General features: G+C 54.8%; 1 protein-coding gene across 5 annotated transcripts; it reads right to left on the bottom strand.

Annotated features, from left to right (window-relative positions):
• Positions 1-738: 738 nt before the first annotated feature.
• NECTIN4 (nectin cell adhesion molecule 4) lies at positions 739-17691 on the bottom strand. 5 transcript variants are annotated; one of them, XM_059934754.1, is made up of 9 exons: positions 17337-17691; positions 8027-8386; positions 6458-6748; positions 5229-5349; positions 4151-4299; positions 3747-3903; positions 3273-3348; positions 2826-2900; positions 739-2492 (listed from the first exon to the last, which is right to left on the bottom strand). In XM_059934754.1, the coding sequence occupies exons 1-9, from the start codon at positions 17410-17412 to the stop codon at positions 2268-2270; spliced, it is 1530 nt and encodes a 509-aa protein (XP_059790737.1). In that variant the 5' UTR covers positions 17413-17691; the 3' UTR covers positions 739-2267. The 5 variants fall into 5 exon arrangements, with proteins under 5 accessions (XP_059790737.1, XP_059790731.1, XP_059790754.1 ...); XM_059934748.1 differs by having other exon boundaries at positions 3747-3906; XM_059934782.1 differs by having other exon boundaries at positions 2335-2492; positions 2759-2900; positions 3747-3906.
• Between the last annotated feature and the right edge of the window lie 1494 nt (positions 17692-19185).

The raw sequence follows: 19185 nt of genomic DNA on the forward strand, positions 1-19185 counted from the left end.
TCCTGTTAGAGCATCTTTGCAACCACAGAGCTGGGGTGGGGGAGGTAGCTGACATTCACATCCTCACCCATTGCTGGGCCTCCACTCATTGGTCAAGAGGAGGTGATGTCAGAGCCCTGGGGTGGGTGGTAGCGCCTGCGGCGTGAGCAGGTGACTGACACCCTTGGAGACCAGAATTCTGGGGTCTGAGGTGGAGACCCGAGACTTGCCTAGGAGCAGAGCAACACAGGGCTGTGCAAGGCATACCCAGGAGGGGGGATGCCCAGGCTTTGGCCCTGACTGGCCTGTAGTCTCAGTCAAGTCACATGACTTTGCTGAGCCTCAGTTTCAACACATATAAAAAAATGAAGAGAGTGAACTAAGATGATCTTTAAATCTTTCCAACTCTAACATTCTGTGGAACTCATTTGAATTTTGGGTTCTTTGACTGTAAAAAGTTTACACTGTTGTCTACTTTCCAGGCCTGTTGTAGTGAGACTCCGATACAATACAGGATATAAAATACTGCCAACTAAGGCACTGCCTGTCCTGGAAGGGCTTATAGTTCCACTGTCCGACCTCGACTCTCAGAGATGGCTGAAGGTCTTGTGGAGGCCATTTCTTTTCCCCCGTCCCCCATATAGTTCCAGGCAAACTAACTCCTCCGCTACTTGGGACCACAAGGAGGATGGTGCTGAGACAGACAGCACTGAGGTTCAGGACTTACACAGTCCAGGGAGCAAGACAGGAACCAGAAAGAACAGGTTTTATCTGTTTATTTAAAAACAGAATATCTTTTTTATGTACAAATATGAACATATTTACACAAAATATACATACTAGAATTCCATATCTTCAGGTTCCACATCCAAAGTCCTGGGCTGGCTGGAGAGCAGGGGATGAGAGTCTCTCCTTTGGTCCAGAAATCCAGCAGAGTTCAGGCTGAGCAGGGTTTGGGCACTAAATCTAGATACTCTGGTTCAATGTATTTGGGTGGGGCAGGCAACAATGGACCTTATCTAATCCCAACCAGAGAAACTGCTGGAAGAACCCCAAGTTAGTAACCCTGAGACCCCTGGGGAAAAGGAGACATTCTTGCTCCCAGCAGCTCCTTCACCTCCCTTGGTCTATAATCACTATTCTCTCTCCCCTACACCACAACCAAACCAGGAGCCCTTGTCACCAAGTCCTAGCAGCACCCCTACCAAGGGATCACAAACAACTGTGGATACAACTAAGAAAACATGAGGCTAGGGGAAGAACTGAGGAACCGCTAGGGCCAAGGACCCTACCTACCCTCCCATAGCCAGTAACTGAGGGGCGCACAACCCTCCTTCAAACTCCATCAGCTCTTAGGCGCCCTCCCAAGAGCCTGCCTAGATTAAGATGCCTTAGATGGAGCACCTTTCAGAACCACAGGAATTAACCCCCCCGGGGTAGGACCTGAGCAAGGTCTAGCTTTGCTGAATTCTTGTGTAGGCTGATGTCACTTTAAGCAATCCTTGCAATAATAAATGTCCAGATGAATCAAAAGTTTTTAAAAAGTCTTTTCTCTTATTAACGCGTTTGGGGCAGTAGTCCTTAAAGAAGCTCCACTGTGCAGGTTTATTTACAGCAAATATGTACCTGCAGCAGGCCCAGAGGCCACCAGAGGGCGGAGGGTTTCTTCTGTAACAGTTTGAGCCTCTGGCTGACCCCTAGGCCCGCTGCTTTACACTTGCCCTGACAGCTCCCAAGTGGTGGGAGCCCGGCTCCCGCACTCAGGAGGCCAGATTCCAGCTCCAACTATGCCCCCACACCTGGACGTGGCCCACAGTCTCCACCTTCCGTCTCCAACCTCTGCATCATTAATACTGCTCTGGGGTCTGAGGAAGACACCTGCATTTTACAGGCACAGGTCACACAGCCACACGACACACAAACCGCTCCCCCGTGGCGTTCCCCATGCAGCCACTGAACCCTGTGGCACACACACCACGGTTCACTTGGACTCTGACGTGACAACACAACGCACACCGTGGGCACAGTCACCCCTCCGCGCACACACAGTGCACACTCAAACAAGCACAAATGCACGCACAGTGACCTGCACACGCTGTGGGAGGGACTCAACAAGCGGAGCCCTTCCATCATCCAACAGAAGGACTGGAGGAAAAGGTCGAGCAGTCAGTGGGGTGGGGAGCATCTTCCTCAAGAAATGAGGTGTGTAGGGAGGCTCCCCGGGGATGAGCTGAAACCTTCCATGTCAGCAGAGGGAGCCAGGCTTAGGGGACGGAGGCAAGCCTGGGTCAGACCAGGTGCCCCCGCCCATTGATGTAGATGCCATTGCCCGTGGGCTTGGCCCGCAGGGTCCCATTCTCCTGAACAAAATGGTTCATGGCCTGTTTGATGCCTTCATCCTGATCTTCCTCCTCCTCTGTCCGCCCAGAGCCTGGAGACAGCAGTTCAGTCTGTGTTTCGATCTCCCTCACTGTGGTCAGCGTGGAGTAACTGCGGCCCTCTGCCTCTTCGCTCTGGAGACCAAGGGCGGAGGGCAAGTCAGGAACCAAGGCGGGGCAGCCAAACGTGAGGGGGTCGGCTGGGGTATGCTGGGGTCAGAGGTCAGGCACAAGCAGGGGTTATGGTTGCTCAACGGCTCAGAGATGGGGGGGCCAGGAATGAATGTCAGGCCTGGGGAAGGGGAGACTAGGGAGCAAAGGCATAGCGGGGCGGGGAGGGGATGGGATGGGGCAGCGTGGGTGTGAGGTATCAGGGACCGGGGAAGGGGCAGCTGACGCACCACATCGGGGACCCGGAGAGGGGCCTGAGGAGAGTGGTAGGGACGCCGGTGGGGCCGGGGGCCTCACCATCACAGAGCAGCTACTGTTGTCCTTGAGACTATCAGGGTGGCCCTCGGCTCTCAGCCCTACACTCTCCTCCGGCTGCAGGGCCCGGATATGGGGGAGGAGTCAGAACAGGGCTCAGCCTCTTGGCCTCTATCCTCCCCCCAGCCTCCCCCCCAATCACCTTTCCCCCAACCTGACCTGGCCGTTCTCTCCTCGATGCAAACATCCTCATTTCCCCCACCCCTACCCTCTTCCCACCCTAATCCCACCCTGAAACCAGTGCTGATGGTGGCTTCCCACAGCAACGTCGAGGCCAGTGCTGAAGGGGGCCTTCTGAAGGAGCCCAGCAAACCCAAAGCAGCGCCAGACCTGCTGCGGCTGAGTCAGCGGCCAGACCTGGGGGCGGGCTGCGCTTCTGGTCCGCAGAGGGGCCCCGGCCCCAAGAATGCATCCAACCTCGGCACACACCTGGTTCTTGGGGTCCGGATGATGGGAATGCAGCCTCCGGATGGAGTTCTCCCTGGTCAGGGTCAGCTCCTCCTCACTGGGAAGACACCCCCTGGTCAGGAGCTGAGGGTAGTGGTAGCCTCCCAAGGTGAACCTAGCCTGGCCAAGCCTATGTGAGCCGGGGCTGGAGGGTGTGGGCGCTGGGTTGTCCCTGCAAGTGTGAGTGAGTGGCTGTAGGTGGCGGTGCGGCTACAGAGCGTGTGTGTGCCCATGTGGTACTCGTGCATGTGGATCTGACCCTCACTCAGGCAGCGTGGCCCCCCTCATCCAGCTGTGACCCAGGCCCCAAGGCCCTTCTCATCTCCCAGAAGGCTGGCTCTGCCTACCTCTGGCCCACAAGCTCCTCAGATGTCAGGCCGCCCAGTCTCCTCTCGCTTCTCGGTCCTGGCCCACCTCCTGGCCCACTCTACCCGCCCAGGAGTGGCCAGTACTCACTATTTCTGGGTCATCTGCTGGGCCTTGCGCCGATGGTATCGGGACATGAGCACCACCACCACCACCAGAAGGCAGAACAAGAGTGCGGCGATCACACCCACCACCACCACGGAGGCCGACACCAGATCCACCTGCTTCCCTGTGGCATCCTGGGGGTCTGCTGGAGACAGGCCACTGTCTGAGGCAGATGCCCAGATCCCTGACCGGGCCCCGGACTCCACAGCCCCCCACGCACTGTCCTCACAAAACACGTCCCAAACCACCCCCTCAGCCTGGCCCTCTGCAAAATACATGCAGTCCAGCCCCCTCCAAATATCTACTCTCCCAATTCACTCTCTCTGTCTTGCTCCCTGTCCCCCCACCAGGCCCCTGGCCCAGGTCCCAGCCTCTGCCCCAGTGCTTACCAAGGACAACCACAACCACCTGAGAATCCCTTGAGGCGAGCTCATTGCTGATGTGGCAGACGTAGGTGCCACTGTGCTCAGTGGTCAGCGGGGGGAAGCCCAGGGTATCTCCTTCTGCTCGTACCCCACTGGGCAGAGGCCCGTCCAGCCTGGAGGACAGGGAAGCTGATGGGTGCTGGCTGGGGCGGGCTGAGACTGCCACGACCCAACGTGCCCGGGCAGCTCTCCACCTCCCTCCCCCATGACGTCACCCAGAGCCACCGGCTGTTCCCACGGTGCCCCTCCCTCCCCTAGGCAGGTCTAGGCAGAGGTCCCTTCTCCCTGCCGCCCAGCCTGACCCAGGCACCCACACACACACTTGGGGAAGATCCACACGTGTGCCGTCCCACAAGCTCCATAGGCATCACGTCATCCCGCACTAGGTACCAGGTCCACACGGTATATAAAGTCCACACAACAGGACTGTCCTTTCCTATCGGGGCTCAGATGTACTTGGACAATGTGACTGCATGCCCCAGCACCCACGAGGTTTCATGGCAGGATACATGAACACAGCCCCAGGCACAAGGCCACGTGCATGGCTCATCTGCTCACATGTGAGCCTGTCATGGGCTCACGCACACGTGTCCCTGACCCCTCCCTGATTGTCTGGCCATCTCAGACCCTGAAAAAAAGCCAAGGAACTGGCAGAGATGGGTGGGTGCTTCTGAGGTGCTAGCAACCTGGCAGTGGCTATAAGCGTGTTAGTTTCACAACAGTCACAGTCAGCTGTATCTTTTGGTCTTATTCACTTTAGGCACTTACATAAATATATAAAGTATTAACATTGAAATGCTGTATTATATTTCACAATTTTAAAGTTAAGGAAAAAAAAGCCAAGGACTTATCAGCTAATTCCCTGCCAGTTACCTACACTCCCAGGTGCAAGCCAATAACAATGTTTGGTGACCATGCATATTCTTGCATTGGTCTGAACATGTGCCCCAATTTATTTGGGGTTCAGAATATATTGTCCCAGCCCACAGTGAGTACGTGCTAGTCCTGAGGGAAAGACCCTGGTCCCAGGCTAGGCCCTTACCGTGTCCAGTTGTACGAGGGAGGGGGCTGCCCTTCACTCAGGCACTTGAGCACAGCTCCTTCTCTGCCAACCTGCCACAGATTTTGGTCTTCAAGGCCCCTCACAGAGGCCTCAGCAAGGACTGGAATGGAAAGGTGGAGGAGAAAGAATGGAAAGGATGCCTTTGATCATGCTCTTCCTCAAAGGGCCCCCACCCCAGGCCCCACTTTGCCTGGAATAGCCTCGCCTTGCCCTTCTCCATCCTACTCATCTGCGGCCCAAGCTAGCCCAGCCCCACCTTACTGACAGCTCCCTCCCCTCTCTCTAAGTTCAGAGAGCCCACATGGGTTTACCTGTGCAATGAGCCTATAAGGCCCTCTGCACAGCAATGTGGCACACCTTTTCTGACTCCCCCGTGGTCCGTAGCATAGCGCTAGTCACAGAACAGGTGCTCAGCAAACACTCCCTGATTCATCAAAGGCTTAACCATCCTACTAGTTCATTCATTTCTTTTTTTTTTTTTTTTTTCTTGGCTGTGTGGCGCAGCTTGTGGGATCTTAGTTCCCCGACCAGGGATCGAACCCGGGCCTTTGGCAGCAAAAGCATGGAGTCCTAACCACTGGACCACCAGGGAATTCCGGTTCATTCACTTCTTTCACAAACATTTGTTGAGGACCTACTTTGTGCCAAATGCTGGGTTAGTATGAGTAGAAAACAGTGCTATCCTCCAGAGAGGCTCAAAGTCTAATGCCAGGAAAACAGTATCGACTGTCGACCGAGCACCTTCTACGCACTAAGCACTATGCGAGAGGCTCTGCATTCGTTCAGAACCCTGTAAAGTTGATATAATAATACTCCTTCTCTTGATGAAGAAAATGAACCTTAATAAGATTGAATAACAGCTGGTAAATAGCAGAACTAGGGCTCATCCTAAGTCTATCTGTCTTCAAATCCTAAACTGTCTATTTTACAAAATGCTTTTAATTCCAAGTTTATATCTGATTCTCCCAACAACCCCTGAAGCAGGGCCAGCTCCTTTGTAAACAGAAGGACACCAGGTCAGAGAGTGATTTGCCAAGGTCATCTGGGATGGGCTCCAGGTCTTCTACCTTGGACTGGTGCTCTCTCAGCCATACAAGGTGGCCTCCAGGACCCAGGCTGGCCAGACTGGTGTGGCTTAGGGTCTCTCACTATCTCACCAATCCTCTTGGAGCCCATGGGGGCGCCCTACCCAAGATCCAGGTACTCACAGGCCACTTGGAGGATGTGGGTGATCCTTTGGTCCTGGAGCAGGCCAGGGTGGGACACCACGCAGGTAAGTGGCTGTCCATTCATGCTGCGGCTGGGCACCAGATGGAATTCTGAAGTGACAGCAGCTGAGCGAGAGTGCGTGAAAGAGCGGCTGGATGTTGTGCCCTTGACCTCTGTGTCCCAGGTCACGCTGGGGGCCGGGCTACCCTCTGCTGTGCAGGAAGCTGCCAGTGTCAGGCCCTGGCCCTCTTCTAGTGCTGGACCAGGATTCAGCGAGGGAAGGGGAGGCACTGCAGATTGGGGGGAGGCAGAAGTCACAACCTTTACAACCCCTGTCAGGAGGCCCCGCCCCATCCCAGTTCAGTCTTGCACAGGTACAGAGTTTCAGGCCCCTTTTTCTTCTTTTATTTCATCAACAAAGATGCCAGATGAGTGGTAGCATTTCAGCGGACTTTGTACCTTTCTCCAATGCTTGAATTTTTTACAATGAGTACGGGTCATTTTTTAAATAAAAATAATGAAGTAATTAAAAAAACTAACCAGATAACATCTATATAATAATAATAATAGCCACCATTTATTAAGCACTTACTATGTGCCCAGAGTTGTGCTAAACACTTTACAAAGTCTCTTTTAATCCTGTCAACAAACATGAAGCAGGTATTACTATCTGTGTTTTACAGCTGAAGAAACTGAAGCTCAGGGAGGTTAAATGATTTATTCCAGATCATTAGCTATTAGGTGGTGAAGCCAAGATCCACACCCAGATTTTTCTACCAAGGCTAGTATTACTAACTTCCATGTGGATAAAGGGAAACTATAAAGGCCTTCATTTATTTTTATCTTCATAACATTAACAGTCCAAGCACAGAATGGAAAAGACTTAACTTGACCATAAGTCTAGGGCATCCGTGCAAAGTGGTGGTTTAAAAGGTGATTGTGGTCTCCAACCACATTCACTGAAGGTCCAGATCAGGAAAGGTCTCAGCCCCACTGGTCATGCACAGCCCCACTGGTCATAGCTGGGTCTGCATGTCCACGTCTAGGCACCACATTCTAAAACCATGGAGCCCAGGGTGGTGAATGAGTGTCTTTAGCAGAACTGTTGCAGAAACCTGTACGTTTAGCTTGAAGAAGAAGAGGTTTGGGTGGGGCATGACAGAGGTCCTCAGCTGGTGGAAAGGCTGTCGTGCAGAAGGGAGAATAAGCCTGTGCCATCTTGCTGGGGAGGGTGAAAGTAACCGAGAGGGAGATTTCAGATCAGCAGAAGGAAGGACAGCCTAATACGTGGCTTCTTCCCCAAGGCTGACCAAGCAGTATCAAGCTTTTGGGGTCACTTGGAGAGAACTTCTGGATTAGGGTTGAGTGGAGGTGGCTAAATGAAGCTCCCTCATCCCTACAGGGCCCCACCTCTTCTTCCTGTTCCGCCTCTGCCCCCTCCATCTCTGCAGTCTCCATCTCTGCATCCCCCCGCCTCCAGCTTCTGCCCTCCAAGACCCGGGGCCTGAGGACCTGGTGCTTCTGCACACACAGCACCCCCGCCCCCATGCCCAAGGGGCCCCACTTACCCAGCACGCGGAGCCGAAGCCGCGCCTGGAAGCTGCCGGCAGGGAAGGTACTGACGCGACACTCGTACTCGCCCTCGTCCGCCTGCACCGCGTTGCGCAGAAGCACCGCACCGTCCAGGGGGTTCCTTGGGGGAGGCGGCTCTTCCACGCGGCCCTCGTAGGTTGAGCTCACGTGCAGCCCGTATTTAGAGTTCAGAAGTGCCAGCTCCTGGCCGCCCTCGTCCGCATCCACACGAGCCCACGCCACTTGCTCCACCTGCTCGCCCGGGTCCCCTCGGTAGAAGCAGGGGAGTTTTGCGTCCTGGCCCAGCACCACGGTCACCAAGTCCGAGGTCTCCAGCTCGCCCGCCGGGCACCGACCTGCAGTGGGGCAGACAGAAGCAGCCAGGATTAGGGGCGCTGCCAGAGCCGGGGGAACACTTATCCACAATGATAATGTCCACAAAGGCAGCCTGGAACTCCCGGAGCACTTTATGCTTGCAAAGCGCGTTCAGTCCATCACCTCATTAGATCCACAAAACATTCCCAACAGGCAGGCGTTATTATCGCCGTTTAACAGATGAGAAAACTGAGACCCAGAGACAGGAAGTGACTTGCCTAAGGCCACACAGGTGGTACGTGGAAGAGTCACACCCTCTCTCAGCCCAGGATTGTATCCTGAGCAATTGTAAGGTGGGGGCTCTAACAGGAGGAGAGACCCAGCCTCTGCCCTCAGGGAGCTCAGGGAAATGGATTTTGTGCACACAAAGACGGGAAGCCACGGACAAACATTTACAGAAGGCTCAACCTACCAAGGGGGGGAAAAGTGAATGCTTTCAGAAAGTGTGGCCAGGAGCCAAGGCAAGGGTCGAGAACAGTTGGTGTCTGGGATGGGGCATGTAGTGTAGGAAGGGTCCATCCCAGCAGGCCCTTCGGAACAGTCTTTTCATGGCTTCAAGATGAGAGACCTGGATTCCCAGAGAGAAGAAGGTATCCTATGTGGGAGGAATGGCACAAACCAAGGCTCAGAGACAGGAATGAGCAATTCACTGAAGACAGAAAGGCCCCAGGTCAGAGGCCCAGAGATACGAGGTCAGGACAGACACACATGACAGGGTCAGAACCGTGAGCCAGAATTGGAGGACCAGAGATAGGGACCAGTGACAAAAGGCGAGTGTTTTGTGCATTGACAAGGAACAGTATGAAGCACTCAGGGGTATCTATCATGTAGCCTTATCTGCAAAGAAGGATGCATTTCCTGCACTCATAGAACCTGAGCTCTATTCTGGAAGAAGAGATATGTATGGAGACAGCTATGGAAACACTTATGACGGTTTCTGATTTAGTGCTTAGTTGTGTGTTGCAGGTTAGTCGTGGGATGGGACAGTCACAGTGGTCCCGAGTCACATGGGAGGGGCTCATGCATGAGTTGGGTAGAATCAGAAGGGGATGAGACCTGGAAAGGGGTCCCAGGTAAGGGACCAAGGTGGGCAAACCCCAAGGAGGTGGAGAGGCTGGCTGGTTCAGGAAGCAGAGAGGAGAGGACAAAACTAAGGCAGAGGGTGTGTGTTGAGCAGGAGCAGGACATCTGGTCAGAGCAAAATCATCCAGGACCTTCCATACCAGGCAAAGGAATTCAGAGTTGGCCAAGATGAAATAGGGAGTCACTAAAGCATGAAGCCAATGGGCATGTGCCCTCAGACTAGAAAGTAGGGAGACTGGGGACAGGAGACCCACCAGGACCCTGCAGCTGCCGTCCTGCTGAGAGGACGGGACAGTTCCAGGGGAAATTTGGCAGGATTTGGTCACTGACCAGAAAGAGAGAGAAAAGACTCAAAGACAACTCCTAGGTTTCTAGGATAAGTAACTTATGAGGGAGGCATGGCTGGGGAATCTCATGGCTGGGAAGAAAGAAATTTGGAGTTGTGGAATAAAGCGTGTGAAACAGAGGGCTGGGGGCTGAGGGTTGTGGACAGAGTGAATGCTCTCTGGGATGGCAAGAGTTCCTTGAGTTGGAATGCATATCCAGCAATTCCCAAAAGTTCAAAGCTCCTGCCTGTGGCCAGCACTTCACACACCCTGCTGGCCCTCACCTTGCTCACACTGTGCTCCTTCCTGGAACGCCCTCCTCCCTAAGTCTGGCAGCTCCTACTCATCCTTGAAGACTCTGCTTAGACATCACTTGCTCCTGGAGTCCTCCCTCCCCCCACCCCCACCTCAGGCAGAGTGAGGTGCCCTTCCTCTGTTCTCCTCTGGCACCCTGCTTTGACCCATCGTAGTACTTTATACCACAGATTGTATTTGCTATTTTCTTGTCTGCCTCTTCCACCAGATTGAGAACCTCGAGAGTATAAACTCGGTCTTACGTCACATATGGAAACATGGTTTCTGATTTAGTGCTCAGTGGTCTGCATTCCTGGCACATAATTGGTGCTCAATTAATGTTTATTGACTGACTGACTGAGTGAATGGGTGGGTGAATGAATGAATGCGAGAGACAGGCAGAAGAAGGAAAGGGTAGAATGAGGAGGACTGTGCAGTCTTTGGTTGGGCTGGGCAGGGAGGGGGTTGGCATGGCAACCTTAGGGTGGAGACAGGATAGGCTGGCTACCTGGGTTCTCTGCCAAAGGGAGTACCTCCAGACTGGACCTAGGGAGAAGGAAGGGGATGGAGGGGGTCAGGCATGGAGGGAGAAAGTGAAGCCCCACTAGAGTGGACCAGAGGGTTCCAGTGAGGCAGAGCGTGGGACAGAGGAAGGGGGTCCCATGGCCCTGCTAGCAAGGGAGGAGGAAGGGAGGATGCTGTTGGGAGCTGGGAGGGCCCAAACGGGACAGGACAGACCTGCAGGGCCAGATACCAGGGCCCTGACCTGCCTAAGCTGATGTTGGTCCCACCCAGCCCAGCCTGGGAGTCCAGCTAACCATCTGCACCTCTCCCAGACACCTCCTCCTGGCGCCAGAGGGAGCAGGGCTGCCAAGGAAGGGCTGGAGGTGCGGTTGAGATAGGGGCTTCCCAGTACTTCCTCTGCTTCGAACACTGGTGTCCATGCAGGTCACAGGGAGTCCAAGCCCTGCTCCACTGGGACACTCAAACCCTTTCAAAGACTAATTCTGGGACAATGTCAGATGGCATATTTCCCATCCCCATCCCTACACTTGCCAACCAGCTGGCCCCTCCCCACCACTAATCACTCACATTTCCCCCCCAAAAAAATACCTTCTTTTTTTTTTTTTTTTTTGCCACACAGCGGCATGCAGGATCTTAGTTCCCCAACCAGGGATCGAACTCATGCCCCCTGCAGTGGAAGCTCGGAGTCCTAACCACTGAATTGCCAGGGAATTCCCAAAACTACCTTCTTAGGGTACAACATGCATCAAGTCCCCAGCACATGTCTGAGTTCAATCTTCCACATCCCTACCTGTGGGTCCAAGAGCCCCGTGATCCCAAGTGATAAGCCCAAGCTTTGCCGGATGAGAAACCCAGTAAAACCAGAAAGTCCCTTCTGCGTGAGCTCCCCATTGTCCTAAATCCACTGTTGAGTGGGAGCATCTCAGCTTGAGCAATGCCTTCCTTCACTTACACACACACACACACACACACACACACACACACACACACACACAGGCTGCAAGAGATGAAAAGAGAACTTGGGCTTTAGAAACCCTGCCCTGAGCTCAGTGGACCCAGAAGCTCAAACTCCCAGGGTAGGGTAGGCCAGGACTGCCTCCCCCTTCTTCTCCCCCACCCAGTGCCCGCCCAGCGTCAGCATGATGATGTCACCAGAGCAAAGGAGACACACCGCCTGCCTGGTGAGGTCACCCTGGGGGCATGTCGTAGCCAGGCCAGGCCCACAGACCCTTCTGCTGCAAATGGTTTCCTGAGCCTGGTGGACTCTGCTGGCTGGGCACTCCTACCTCTGACCCTCCCCTCCCCTCCCCTCCCCTCCCCTCCTTCTGGAAGTACCAGGACGCTGGTCAGGAGCCTTGGTGATTCAGCCACTGCTGCACAACAGGCCTAGCCTCAGTCACCACCAGCCACCACCTTGCGCAAGGGAGAGAACAGGCCCAACTGGCCAGACGGGATCCCTGCCCTCAGCCTCCCCCACCCCTGGCCAAGCCCCCACGGGCCTCTTTGGGGCCCTGCCCTCTGTGTACCCTGCCTGCTCCCAGACAGGCCCTCCATTCCTGGCTGGGGCTGGCTGCCTGCTCCCCACCCAGCGCCTGGGTCCCAACTTTCCTATCTGTGTGAGGCCTGGCCTCTGATCTCCAGAGGGGAAACTGAGGCTGGCAGCTGCAGATGACAGCATCTCTGGGGAAGGAGGCTTTTCTTTCTGAGGAGCCTTTCACCTTCAGCATCCCCTGCTAGTACATCTAGGGGTACACAGTGAGGTCCTAGAGATGGGCCTGTGAGGAGGAAGAAGGGAATATGTGTGAGCCTTTTGCATCTGAACGTACATCTTTGGGTGAGGGTCTGGTGAGTCTCAGTGCTGTTTCGCATGCAGGAGAGGCTGTCTCTTTGCATGAACTTGGGGGCGTTTTGCACATATATGTGTTCATGTCTTATCTTCAGGAAAGCGTGTGCGCTTGTCTGCATCCAGAGCGAGCTACGAAACGGCGTGTGTGTGTGAATGTGCACACATAGTAAATATTTTGATGTCGGTTTCTCTTGGCTTCTGCACGGCTGTCTGTCTCAGCTGCCTTAGGTCAGTGGTGTGCGGCTCGGCGCCTTCGCCTCTGCACCCGTCTGGAGTGTCGCCCAGGCATCCCTCCCCACCCCACCCCAGACTTGAGGGCAGATGCCTCTCAGGTGGAGGGACCCAGAGATGAGGTCACTGCCCCTCCAGGGTGATGGGAAATAGCCATCAAGGACTCCCCAGCAGAACAAAACAAAAGCTCTCTCTACCCTTGCTCCTCAGGTTCCTACTAGAAGGACCCTCACCCTTCTCACCCCCCAGCCACGCCCCCAGGCCCCCCAGCACCTCTGGCCCCCCAAGGAGGCCTCTCCCTGGGAATCACTGTCAGGCCTCTGCTGCTGCCACCACCAGAAAAACCAGCTCTAGCTCCAGGCCTGGGGTGAGGGTTGTCTGGTGTAGGTTGGGTGGGAAGCGGTGGGGGGAGACCCTGCCTGGGGCTAGGGGGAGGGGTCCAAGCTGTCTAGGGTCTCACTCTCCTTTGTTAACTCTTGCCTCCCCTCACCCCACAGAAGCAGCCTCCACCAGAGACAGGTGGAATATGTGGGTGAGTTTGGGATAAGAAAGGACGTGGGAGGGGAGCCCTGAAGCCCCCCATTCGGGACAGGTGATATACACAACCCAGCACTTTTTTTCTTCCATCCTTCCCCCCATAACCTTGGCCTTGGAATGCTAAGGAACTTTGAAAACCAGCAGATTCTCCCTCTGCATTCATCCACCTCCCTCACATTTACCCCACATTGTCCTAAGCCCCCCAGCTTAGTGAGAGTTTCCCAACCCGGGCAAAGCGCCCACCACAGATTAGTAGATGGGGAGGGGGGCCGCACCAATCACAAAGGGAGGTGAGAACAATGGGGCAGGACAGGCCTTGAGGCAGCCCCAGCTCTGGCCCAGACACAGCTCCCAGCACAGATAAGTCCCCTAAAGCCCCCAGAGCCAGAGTCTGAGCCTGGTTGAGTCACCAAAACAGCCACACTGTGGGTGGGAGACCCAGAATTCCGCTTCTCCCAAACTCCTGAGATCCTAACCCCCTCCCCAGTCCTGCCAGCCAACCAACCACCCCCTCCCCCATCTCTGCAAGTGTGGCCAGCTCTGCCCCGCCCCAAATCACAGCCTCAACCCAGCTCTCAGGACACGCCAGCCAGTTTTAAAGGCAAGAGGGGAGGAGGGTGGCCTGAGAACTGTGGGTAAACTTCTGAGGCCAGAGGCTCCCTGCCTCAGTGAAAGAGTGACCCTGACCCCCTCCTGCACAGCCCTGCTCCAGGAGGCTTGGTGGCTTGCCCCCAGTTCTGAACTTGACCTTCGCATTTTAGATTCTGTTCCCAGATCCAGCCCCTAGGCTCCTCTCCTCCCTTCCCTCCTGACTCAGCTCCCCACCCCACCCTCACCCCTTCTCTCTGTCCAGACTTTGGTCAGCATCAGGGCAAGTTTGGAAGGCCGGGAAGCCCAGGCATTCTCTCCTCACTAGGCTGGCTCCCCAAGGTGGCTGACCCCCCTTCACTTTGCCTGGAGGACCCCAGGATCCCGAGGCTGGGGTCTAGAGGCTGGGACTGTGGACTCTACTATGAGCCCCTCACTGCCATCTCTGTGGCTGGGGTCCCCTTAGCCCAGCTCCCTGAAACACTGGGGTGGGACCAAGGTCAATGGGGCCACAGGGCTTCCCTGGGATTCCCCCTAGTTCTCCCCACCTTGGGCAGGGAAGCTAGCCTCCCTTTCTAGCTTCCCTGGTTTTGGGTAGATCCTACAGGAAAGGGCCTGCCCCCCTCTGTAAACAGGAGTAGAAAAGCAGGGATGGGGCCCTTCCCTTTCTAGGAAACTAACTTTAGACAGAAAGCTGGTCCTAACCCTCAGAGGACAGACTTCAGAATTCAGAGAACCCCGTGCCCTCTGGGGTCCTGCAGGGCTCAGTTGGGCCCCAAAAAAGATCTAGGGGGCTTCCCTGGTGGTGCAGTGGTTGAGAATCCGCCTGCCAATGGAGGGGACACAGGTTCGAGCCCTGGTCTGGGAGGATCCCACGTACCGCGGAGCGACTGGGCCCGTGAGCCACAACTACTGAGCCTGCGGGTCTGGAGCCTGTGCTCCGCAACAAGAGAGGCCGCAATAGTAAGAGGCCCGCGCTCCGCGATGAAGAGTGGCCCCCGCTCTCCACAGCTAGGGAAAGCCCTCGCAGAGAGACGAGGACCCAACACAGCCAAAAATAAATAAATAAATAAATAAATTAAAAAAAAAAAAAAAAAAAGATCTAGGAACTAGGATCCTATTGGAGGGGTATCTGTAGATTTAGGTCCCTCAGCCCCAGGGCAGGAGATGGGGAGGGAGAAGGGAGGGGACCTTACCTGGAAACTCATCCCATTAAGGAGAGGCAAAGAGCTGTGGTGTTGAGGTGCCTCCCTAGCCTGGGCTCCTTTCCCTGTCAGGGGTGGGGCAGGGCCCTGGGGCTCAGAGCTCTAATGGCCCAGGACTTGGTGGGGGTACTAATTTTCAGCAGTGCAGGGGCAGAAGACAGTATCCAGGGTAAATCTACCCTTGGTCCCCACTGAGAAATGGAGTCAGGACATTTCCCCCTTCTGTCACCACAGCCAGACTGACCGCCTCTTCCAGCACCCAGCACCCACCTTCAGTTCAGGGCTTGATATTTACGCAGCCACAGGCTTTCAGAACTGGAAGGCCTATAGGGGTCATCTGGTCTACTGAAGTCTAGTTTCTTCGTTGCCCAAGGTTGTGTAGCAAATTAATTGCAGGAAAGGGACCAGAACCCAAGACTCCTGACTTCCCAGTCCAAGGCTTTTTCAGAGACAAGAAACACGCTAGTTTCCTGGGGGCCATTGAGGAGATGCCTACAGAGGAGCCAGAATGGAGGTGGCAGTTAGGTGGGTGCATCTGATCCTCGGGCTAGGCACCTGGAGCCTGAGTTCCAGCCTTCAGAGCGCCCTCCAGCTCTGTGCAGGTTATAGCAGTAGAGCGTGGCTCACTGGGCACCAGCTTCCCCAGAGCCGGGTAGCCACAGCACCTGTCCAGGTACTGGGCAAGGTTGAGGTGAAGCCCTAACTAGAAGGGGTCTCCTCTACCCTTCCCTGGCTTCTCTGAGAAAGAACAGCTTCGTTTCATGGGAAAAGAAAGCGGGGACTTTGTCTTGTTCACTGCTGCATCTCCAGCATCCAGCACCCTGGCTATCCCCAGTGTGCACTCAGAGGCACTATGCTTTCATGAACTAGGAACTGGGAGACCAAGACGCTAACCCTGGTTACGCTTCTAACACTGAGTAGTCTTGTTAGCTCACTTGCCTATCTGTTTCTTTCAGTTTTCCCATCTGTAAAATGAGGGAGTTGAATCGATGATCTCTTTGGTACCTTCTGAGTCCTGAGACATCATGGCTCCATTCTTTAGGCGTGGGTAGATCCTACAGGAAAGTGACTGCCGAGTTCCCCGGCTTCAGCAACCAGGCCCCACCCTCTTGGCCGAAGCGAGTGAGAAGGTTGTCTGGAAGATGGGAACTAAGATGTGGGGGGTAGGGGGGGTGGCAGGGCTTGGAGTTTCAGTAACCTGTGATTGGAGGCTGGGCCAACAGCCCTTCCATTATAAGATCAGGGCAGAAGCAGCCCCTACCCATCCACACGTCTAGACCTCACTCTCCTCCGCACAGCTTTAGCTGGGGATGGAGGTTGGGGGACATCACTGCTAGGCCCTGCTGGACAACTGAGGCTCCGTCACTGCTGATCCTGGGACTGGGAATCAAACTGTCCCATATAGATAAGGCCTTGTCTTTCCAAGGAGAAAGATTTCTCAGTTGCCCATTATCCTGGGAACAGCCTATGGAACCCTACCTACCGTGGTCTCATTATGTACACGCACGCCCACACACATATACTCTCCCCCGCTCTGAAGATTATAAATTCCTATCATTTATATCTTCTGTATATACATTACACGAGAGTAATACAAGGCATCTAGTTGAGAAAATGGGGGGACAGGGGATAAACAAAAGAGTACCCTACCCTAGACCCCCACTCTTCTGAGTAACCACCTGATTCCCACCCTGGCACCTCATAGTGTGCTCAGGGCCAGAGGGGGCCAGAGTGAGAAGAGCTTCCAGCTCCCCTGTAGTCACCCAACAGTATTCTAGGATATCGTGAAGAGAGGAGAAGGAGATAGAAAGACACTGTCCACTCTCCGGGCATCAGGCTTCCTACACCTTGATGACTGGGGAAACCAGCTCAGCCCTGAGTCAGCTGCAGCCCCAGTCAGCAGTTCTGGAGCCCAGAGGGTAGGCGAGGGAGCCTCCAGGAAAACCTGGGGTGAAAGGGTCCCCACCAGTTCTACCTCCCTGGCCACCTGCAATGGGTCACCGTGTCTCTTCCCTACGAGGCAGCTTCAGCCCTCTGGCTGAGGTGGTCAGGGACCCCAGACCCAATGACCTGGCCTGGGGCTGGAAGGGGACATGAAGCAGGAGAGCTACAGTGGCTCTTCTCGGGGCACTACTATCAGCTGGAGGTGGGAGAGAGAGATTGATTCCTCAGTTCCGAGTAAAAGGAAAGGGAATATGTACGTGTGCGTGCGTGTATGTGTGTGTGTGTGTGTGTGTGTGTGTGTGTGTGTGTGTTGGCTTGGGCTCAGAAGCAAGGATCCTGAAGCAAGTCCTACCTGTAAACGATGCCAGGAGCAGTAGCAGCAGGCAGGTCTCAGGCCCGCACATCTCGGCTCCCAGGGACAGAGGCATCGGTCAAGAGGCAGAGCTGCCCGGTGTTTCTGAAGTTCCACCGAGTTCTCCCTGGGAGCCGGCTCTAGAGCTGGATTGGGCACCGACCCAGAACGCAGGAAGTCACAGAGTCCTCAGGCACTGACGCACCTGCCTATCCCACTAGGGTCTCCACTCGGGGACCCGGCCCCGTTCCACCCACCCAACCGTAGCTACCCGCAAGTAGCCGTGATCGGGAGCTCCAAGCTCCCCCAGAGCTGCTTCCCACGCCGTGGCCAACAACGACAGCAGAAACTTGGGAACCTGCTTAGCAGGTCAGAACAGGTGCGTCTCTGGGGGCTGGGCCTGGCGCGGAGACTAGGCAGCCGCCACCCCCGCAGCCTGCGCTGGCTAATGGGTGCCAGAGAGGGAGGGAAGGAGGGAAGGACCTGGGGGGTGGGATCCCATCGTCAGCTCCAGGCTTTACCTGGCAGTGTGTGGAAGGGGCTGTGACCAGAGAGGAAAGGAGGGGGAGGGTGGGGGTGGGGGGGGGCTGGGGGGCTGGGGGCTGGGTAGGAGAAGGCCTGGCGTGACTCGAAGAGGGAGGCGCCAGGCCAGGAGGAACAGGGGCAAGGCCCTTGTGGGTGGAAAGGAACCCAAGCATCCCACACCCCAGCCAGCCTTGCTGCCTTCCCCCGGGGCCTTGCCGAGTTCCCCAATCTCCCAGAGGGGTTCAGCTTGGGAACCAGAATCAGAGAAGGCCAGAACTGAGGACAGTACTGGCCCAAATACCTCATCCATCAGACAAGAAAACAGAGGCCCAGAGTGAGGAAGGGGCTTGCTGGAGGACACACAACTTAGGTAGTATCAGACATCCCTATCCCTGAGGCAGGGAGTTAGTTCAAAGACCCCTCAGATGGAACTTAAGTGACCCCCTCCGCTTCACCCCTCCCCCACAGAGGATAAGCCAAGGGATTGACCAAGGAATTAACCCCACAGATTCCTGGCCTCCCTAGCAGGACCCTCTCTCAGCATCAACACCTTCTCATTACTGGCCAGAAGTCCCCAAAGTGCGTCAGCACTACCTGAGTGGGAAGGGGTTCCTTTCCACCATCTCCATGGTCATTCTATCCATTTATCCCATGGTCATTGGACAAAGCCACATGTCCGGACTTTGCAAGGACAATCTTGATTCCAAATACTCTGTCCTTATATCCCTATAGGTATACTCAGACCCGTAAGACCACGCGTTTCCATGTTGGATGCATATAATGTAACCGCCAAGTTACACAAAAACTTACTGGCCTAGCTGGCATAGCCAGAGGAGGGGGCAGACTCTGAACTCCCTGAAAACTGAGGAATGGGGAGGGGCACGATTGCTGGCATACTGGAGCTAAAAATAGATATACAGGTAGACAGGAGAGAAGAGAAGATACATACGGGTTAAAATCTTGCAGTGGGATCCTTTGTCTGGAGAGGGGCAGGAAGGAGGAGCCAAGAACAGCAAGGTGGGGGGTCATTTCAGGTAGAATATTTTCCACACACACACTCACCCCCGACTCTACCTGTCAAAATCTTACTCGTCTTTCAAAACTGACCTCAAATGCCACATCTTCCATGAAGACTTCTCAGCTCCTCCCACCTAAAATTAATGTTTCTCCCTTCTGTTCTTTTTTTTTTTTTTTCAAATTATTAGCACCTTTAATTTTTATTTATTTATTTATTTATTTTTGGCTGTGTTGGGTCTTCATTTCTGTGCGAGGGCTTTCTCCAGTTGCGGCAAGCGGGGGCCACTCTTCATTGCAGTGTGTGGGC

Source organism: Balaenoptera ricei, chromosome 1 (assembly GCF_028023285.1).
Source record: "Balaenoptera ricei isolate mBalRic1 chromosome 1, mBalRic1.hap2, whole genome shotgun sequence".
Lineage (NCBI taxonomy): Eukaryota > Metazoa > Chordata > Mammalia > Artiodactyla > Balaenopteridae > Balaenoptera > Balaenoptera ricei.

Bases quoted from the DNA above. Each gene is read 5' to 3' on its own strand.
- NECTIN4 (XM_059934748.1), bottom strand. From the start codon at position 17,412: ATGCCTCTGTCCCTGGGAGCCGAGATGTGCGGGCCTGAGACCTGCCTG. The intron at 3,349-3,746 runs GTGAGTACTGGC...GTGTCTTCCCAG, and splicing joins CAGCAGATGACCCAGAAATA to TGAGGAGGAGCTGACCCTGA. The intron at 2,901-3,272 runs GTGTGTGCCGAG...CGGGCCCTGCAG, and splicing joins ATCCGGACCCCAAGAACCAG to CCGGAGGAGAGTGTAGGGCT.